At 38.1% G+C, this 7,260-nt stretch overlaps 1 protein-coding gene across 6 annotated transcripts; it reads left to right on the forward strand.

The window, feature by feature from the left end:
- Window positions 1-442: 442 nt before the first annotated feature.
- LOC143857597 (protein REVERSION-TO-ETHYLENE SENSITIVITY1-like) lies at window positions 443-6,980 on the forward strand. 6 transcript variants are annotated; one of them, XM_077368060.1, is made up of 3 exons: window positions 443-577; window positions 5,052-5,440; window positions 6,530-6,980. In XM_077368060.1, exons 2-3 carry the CDS (start codon window positions 5,132-5,134, stop codon window positions 6,953-6,955), a joined length of 735 nt encoding a protein of 244 aa, XP_077224175.1. In that variant the 5' UTR covers window positions 443-577; window positions 5,052-5,131; the 3' UTR covers window positions 6,956-6,980. The 6 variants fall into 6 exon arrangements, with proteins under 6 accessions (XP_077224175.1, XP_077224181.1, XP_077224185.1 ...); XM_077368066.1 differs by having other exon boundaries at window positions 5,064-5,440; XM_077368070.1 differs by having other exon boundaries at window positions 450-577; window positions 5,023-5,440.
- The last annotated feature ends 280 nt before the right edge of the window (window positions 6,981-7,260 follow it).

Here is a 7,260-nt window from a genome sequence, read left to right on the forward strand (position 1 = left end):
AGAAAAATTCAATGCCCCTGTTTGCCACAAACACTAACATGGGGTGTTCCTGGTGATCTAAAGGGGCTGATATGTCACTTCCCTAATCATTTGATGATCCTAGCCCTCCGATATACAGAGGTATAGATAGGATCATCCTATAGACAAGATTTTTTGGGCACGACCTGTTTACGTTGTGGCCCATCATATGGACGGTCGGAGGGCTAGGATCATCCTATGGAAATGATTATTGAGGCACAACCTACTATTTGCCTTGTTTGGATCATCCTAGAGTGAGGCCCGTACAGTACTTTTTGAAAAATACGGGACTAGAAGGACTTGCATCATGGTGGGTCCTATATCTACACTTTAAAAGTTTATATCACATTAGGTGACAGGTGTACGGTGGATCGTGCCTTTTTAAATTTCCATTTAATTTCCAAAGATCACAGACCACCAGGTTCGTTGCACCAACTTGAAACTTACCCATCCAGCTTTCTCTCATTCAGACACAAACCCATAAAATCTCTCTCTCTCTCTCTCTCTCTCTCTCTCTCTCTGTCTCTAAAAAATGGAGCAAAAAAGACCAAATCCAATAGTAAACATTCTGATCTTTCTTTCTTTAGATTTTCTAAATCTTATTTGACAGTAGAATGATCTAAGTGCTCGTTTTGATGTACACCCAGATTGCATTTTGTATGCATTTTGACTCTTTTTACTTGCAATTCATTTCTAAACTGAAACCTCAAAAACCCATATGATATTTCCATCACCTTTTGTTTGTTTTTCTTAAGACCCTGTTTGGATTACCAGAAAAATATCTCTGATGGAAAATTTCTGTTGGTAAGTTTTTTTTTTTTTTTCTTTTCCTCCACAATTTAGAAAGAAATGATATGATTATGGTTTATTTGGAGGAATGTTATCATGAATGTTAATCTTTGTTCTTGTGTATAATTGCAGGATATTCTCAAAGTTCCTTATTGAAGTTGAAGCATTCTGATGTTTTTTTGTTTTTTTAAAACTTATGCTGTGATTTTGTAACTTATGATTTTAAATTTTTTTCCTGTTTACTTGTTAATTGTGATTATATTACTTGATGAGAAATCTAATCTGTTTATTGTGTAAGATGCTGTGAGACATTCCCAAATATTTTCCCTGATTTTTAGCAATTGGCATGTTATAACCCTAAATAGTTTGAGTTTAATGATAAACATGTGCTGTTCTTGAATCCAGATGTACTTCCAGCATAATCTGCTAATATAGTCTGGAATATTCGTTTTTTTTTATTAAAGACTAGTGAAAAAATTTGTGCTTGTCTGCCTCAAGGCTTCTCTAAATTAGCTCTCCTTTATGATTGTAATATACTGATATAGTGTGGTATGTTCTTGCTCTTCACGAGATTGATCGAATTTGTAACCAATTGCTGTCGTTTTTTAATGATTTTTCGTGGATTATACTTTTTCGTTTGGTGGATTTTGATGTTTTTTCTTTTTCTGGAATATGCTGGATGGTTATTTTAACATAACTTTGAAGGTAGAAGCTATTTCAGAAGAAACTTAACACCAATGTCCACGATTTTTATTTTATTGTTTCTTCCATTCTTTCTTTCTGTTCTTGCTTATATTCATTCTTTTTTTTTTCTTTAACTTTAGAAAACAAGAAATGCCTTCAGCCACTTCTTCTAGTGTCGTAGTAATACTTGTAGAAAACATGTGCAATATGGATTTTAGCACATATGTGAATGTCAAATGCCACAGATACACAACCACATGCGTAATTAACGGAATTTGGAATTTTATGGTGATTTCATTGAAATAAAAAAGAGACATAGGCATAGTTATTTACTATCTTGGTGATGCACGATGGGTACGAAAAGATCATTATGCATGCAACTGTGATGCCAACTTCGTGACGGACGAGGTTCTTGAATTCTTAATCGGTTTCTTGAATTCTTGAAAAGGTTTAAGAAAGGTTCATGATATTTGATGAAGAATAGGTTAATGATGTAAAGAAAGAGTAAAGATTGATAAAGATTGGTTGCATGGGGGATTAATAAAGATTAATTCTTGAGCAATTGGGTGGTTTATAGGTTGTATAAAGAAAGAGATCAGGAAAAGGGAAGGTGAAGGTGAAAGTGGAAAAGGAGAAAAGAGAATGTGGAAAGGGAAAAAGAGAAGGAAAACAAAAAAAGAGATGTTGGTGGAGAGATGGAAGGAGTAAGCTATAAGAGAGTTTAAGAGAGCAGGAAGGTGTTGTCTTGGGTGCTAGGACCTAGATCGGAGTCCGACCATGTTGTCTTAGGCCTGTGTGTCCCCTGAACACTACGATGGTGCTACTAAATAAAGATAATGGTTGCACCTTTCCCATCACCAATTGGTTTTGGGATAGTTGGTAGCTCCACAATCCTACAAGTGGTATCAGAGCAAGGTTGTGGGTTCGCCCCATGGTCATTACTGGGGATTATTGGCTTGGGCGCTAGTACCCATATCGGTGTTTGGTCACGTGGTCCTAGGCCTATGTTACAGGATGCCCCTTGGGCTTGGGCGCTAGACCCAAACCGGAGGTTGGCCGCATGGTCTTAGGCCTATTTCCCCCGGACACCGCAATGTGCTACTCAATAAGGATAGTGGTTGCACCTTTCCCATCACCAATTGGTTTTGGGATAGTTAGTAGTGTTAGAATATGTGAGATCCAACGGGTGGATTGGATTAAGATCTCACCGTTGGATCATCTTGGAGGTAGATTGGGTAAGTTAGCTAAATGAGGCGCGTGGATAAATTAGGCATGTGGATTAGAAGAGGGAACCAAAAGAGATTAGACAAGTAGATTTGTTTAGGATTATTTTCTTCTATAATTATCTTGATCTCCCTTCTATGTTTACCGTGTAAGTGCTCTATAAAGCACCGATTGATTCTCTTTGTAATCATCCAAGATTAATAGAAATCTCTAAAATTCAACAAGTAGCACCACGATCATATGGAAGGGTTGTGGTTGAAGAGTGAGGTGAGGGGTTTCATAAAGTAGATTAGGTGATGGTACGGTTGGAAGAGGGAAGTTGATTGGAGGGGTTGAGGTTGGGAGAAGAGGAGGTAGGAGAAGTAAGGGTTGCGGCAAGATGGCGAGGGAAAGAGCTTTGCACAAGGGAAAAAAGAAAGTGAAAAAACTTGAGAGTGAGAGGCACCCTTTAGGGTTTTCTCCTAGGCTATGGATCAACGAAGCTTTGGAGCAAAAATCTTCCTTCTCTACTCTGATGTCTCAAAAATGGCCAAATACCGTACATTTATAGACAAAATAGCACCTCTACATTTGGTCTTACAGGAGCCATGTAGATCACTGTGTTTATTTTGAAGATATCTTCTACTATTATTGCCTTGATAGTGTGTGATAATGGCGTTGTTATTACATTCAATGATTAGATAGAAATCAATGTGGTGAAGAAATACTGCTGCAACACTTCTAGACGGAAGACTTAGGTCACGTAAGGTATCTCTTGGTATTGAGGTAGATAGATCTGTGTGGGTATTAATCTGTCATAGAAGAAGTATGTGCTTGTTTAGCGAAAGAGATAGGGGAACTAAACCAGTTGATATTTCTAACACAGTTATTCTAGGGTTAACATAAGTTCTTTAACAATTTAGGCAGATACAAACAACTTCTTGGGAAGCTCATTTATCTATCACTCGTCTGACATTTCCTTTGCAGTTAGTGTGGTGAGTTCACAGCCAGAGTTCCTCACTGGCAAGCAATTAGGCGTACTAATGGTATCTGAAAGGTGCTCCAAGTAAAAGGACTATGTTGGAACTTAGTATCACTTGAGTATTGGTAGTTAGTTAATTGTTAGTTACCCTGATGCTAAATGGGCATGATCTCCCTCCGATAGAAGGTCTATTACTGAGTATTGCTCCTTCATTGGAGGACACTTGGTAGCTTGGAAATGTAAGAAGCAAAGTGTGGTTTCTAGTATCAAGTGGAGAGGCCGAGTATATGGTGATGGCTCACACTTTTTGTTAGTTATCATGGCTGAAAATTCTTATATCTAAGATGGGTCTTAAGGTCAATGAACTTATAAAAATGAATTGTGACAACCATGTGACAATTCATATAGTGAGCAATTCAGCATTTCAGCTTATCATTAGAGGACTCAACATATTGAAGTGTATTGTCACTTTATTTGAGAAAAGATCTCGAGTAAACAGAGCTTCAATTCATATGTGAAGTCCAAGATCAGTTGATGGACATATACCAAAGCACTTGGTTGTGAGAAGTCTCATAGTATTTGTTCTAAGCTTCTCCTAGTATTTGTTCTAAGCTGGGCATGGATGATAATTATGCTCCAACTTGAGGGAGAGTGTCAAGAGAGAGGATAATTTATGGTTCAGTTTATATGTTCTTTTTCATATATTTACGATGACTTCCTTCTTAACATTTGGAGATAGTGCCATCTTGGATTCTTTTTCTTTTTTTTCACCTGGTGAAAGTGTTTTTTTTTATTTATGCTGTCAATATAGAAGAAACCACACTAAAACACTTCAATTTTGAAATTTTCCCAAGGGGTAACACGCCTTCTTCCGCACAACTTTTGCACACATTTCTATTAGACTAGGTTCCCGAAACTTATATTTTAGCTGGACTCCTAAATTTGGACCTCTTTCCTAGCCTAAACAATCAACTAGAATGATAAGCCTCTTGCTAATCTGACTTAAGCCAAGTAACTTGCCAAAACTGGCACCTACCAAGAACCCTGTGTATAGACATTTAAAAGTACATGAAAATAACCATAATTTCTGGAAAAAAAAAAATGATCAAGCCCTCCACATATCAGATCATTTGCACCACCTTGGTCTCTTTATGTTGAACATTCTAGTGCTTCTTTCAGTGACTATGTTTCACTTTTAGGCACAAAGGGTGTCAATAAAGATATGCTCATTAATGGGTCTTACTGTTTTCCTTCAAGATATTGTTTCAATGCTACAATTTCTCTCTAGTGTATGTAAACAGTAGATTCTTTTGATATGCACACTGATTATTCTTTATTTTGGAAAGGTCAAATGGCATTCTGACTGATGCATCAGTTCTGAGCACAGGTTCGCCACCATATAACTCCAGGGCTGTAGTTTGATACAATAATGTTTCTCAGTTTCTATCAAGTTAGATGTCACCGTGGAGAATTTCTGTAATGGAACCGAAAGCAGCTGATGACACTAAAGATGTGGGGCCGCATGGAAGAATTCATCGTGATATGTGGCCACTCAATGAAGTGGATCCCGGAAAGGCGAGGCTTCCGTGCTGTATAGTTTGGGCACCTCTCCCTATTGTCTCATGGCTTGCCCCTTTTATTGGTCATGTTGGTATTTGCAGGGAGGATGGAACCATCTTGGACTTCTCCGGATCCAATTTTGTGAACGTAGATGACTTTGCATTTGGTGCGGTAGCCAGATACATCCAACTCGACAGAGAGAAGGTATGCCAGAAGTTCCAAATCTGTTAGTGTACTTATTTTCATTTTGTTTCGTCTTGTAATACTTTGCAGAACATCCCTGCTTCCCTAAGACATCCTTAGATGGAAATAGAAAAATAACAGATAAAAAGTGTGGTATTCATTTACCTCTTCATGCAATAAACGTAGGTAGAAGTACTTGAACTGACAATAAATTTGTCACCAGCAAAATTCGTTGCAATTGCCAAGTATTACTATTCTCTCTATATATTCTATTATTATCAAGCAATTATAGGGTTTTTATATGATGACTATATATGATGATTAGACGAATGAATAAGTAGGGGCCACTTGCTCAACAAACCAAACCATTTATTTTCTAGCCTATGGATGGGCCACGGAGCAAAATCCACCCCCATTGGAAAATTCTAACCCTCCAATTTGTGTCCACTAAATTGATGGTGAGAAAATAAAAAAACGACCGTCTGTTTTTCTTATAGCTATGTCTTGAATTCCATCCCGTGTATACTCCTATGTCCCCCTGCGGTTGCAATACGGGTATTATGTAAAGTGTTGGTTCTAGTATTGTGATATAACTTTGTAATCTTCATATAGTGGAGCTATTTTATCATTGTTGCTCATCAGGCCCCATTGCCAACCATGTAAAAATTTCCTGTTCTTCTGTGGTTGTTTGAGTTCTCCATTTATTTTGCATTTCCATCGAACCCTAAATCGACATTGCACAACAATATTCATCAAGAAAGCCGCCCAAATTGGAGGGTTAGAAACTTAGAATTGTCCAATGGGGGTGAGTTTCACTCCATGGCCCATCCATAGCTAGACCTAGGAAATAAATGGTTTGGGTCATTGACAAAGTGTCCTCCCGCTAGTACTTTTGCCCGCTCAGAAAAATATGTGCATCCATCTTAAAAGAACCCCGATTGAAAACCCCCTTTGTTTATTTTTCTTTATCATTGTTTTCAGTCATTTCTGTAAACCACTGGCTTTATGTTTGGTCTTTGGTAATTGTTGTTTGGTCTGCAAAAACACATTAAAATCCTCCATTTGTTTACTAAATTTCTCTCACTGTTTCAAAAATAAAAACATTGACAGGGCTGCTTTCCTCCCAATTTGGGAAGTCACACCTGCAAGCATGGGTACAAACATTCGGAGCATGGGACAGCAATCACATGGGACGACGCGTTACTGTTGAGTATGCACCACTTCCAGCATAAGTCCTACAACCTATTCACCTGCAACTGCTATGCTTTCGTTGCCAATTGTCTAAACAGGATCTCTTATGGTGGGTCCATGGGGTGGAACATAATTGATGTCGCAGCCATGATCATGTTTAAAGGTCGGTGGGTAGATCGAATGTCGATGTTTAGATCCTTCTTCCCCTTTGTGGCTGTTGTTTGCTTGGGGATTGGGATGGCGGGGTCCGCGTTCCTCATGGGTTTGACGTTCTTTTCCTTTCTCCTCATTGGGTGGTTCCTTTTGGGTACATACTGTGTCAAGAATCTTATTGAATGTGACTGATTAATTGATTGGTTGATTAACTGAACTAGTATTCTTCTTGGAAGATTTTGATGCTGCAGAGCCATAGAGTGAGTTGTGTCATGGTTTTCATTTGCCTATACTTTGTAGTTTGAGTTGCTTTGATGTTTTTTGTTTGTTTGATTGGTAGGTAAAAAAGTATTACCTGTTTTCATTGGTAAGGCAGTTTGGCTTGGGTCCAGGTTTTGCTGACAGTATGGAAGTTCTAGTAGCCAAACCAAAGCACAACAATACAAGGAGGAGATTCTAATAAAGTAGCTCTGAAAATCATTTAGGCCACATTTGGA

This window comes from Tasmannia lanceolata, unplaced genomic scaffold, assembly GCF_043159265.1.
Source record: "Tasmannia lanceolata isolate RefF3 unplaced genomic scaffold, GAP_Taslan_0.1 ptg000003l, whole genome shotgun sequence".
NCBI classification, from domain to species: Eukaryota; Viridiplantae; Streptophyta; class Magnoliopsida; order Canellales; family Winteraceae; genus Tasmannia; species Tasmannia lanceolata.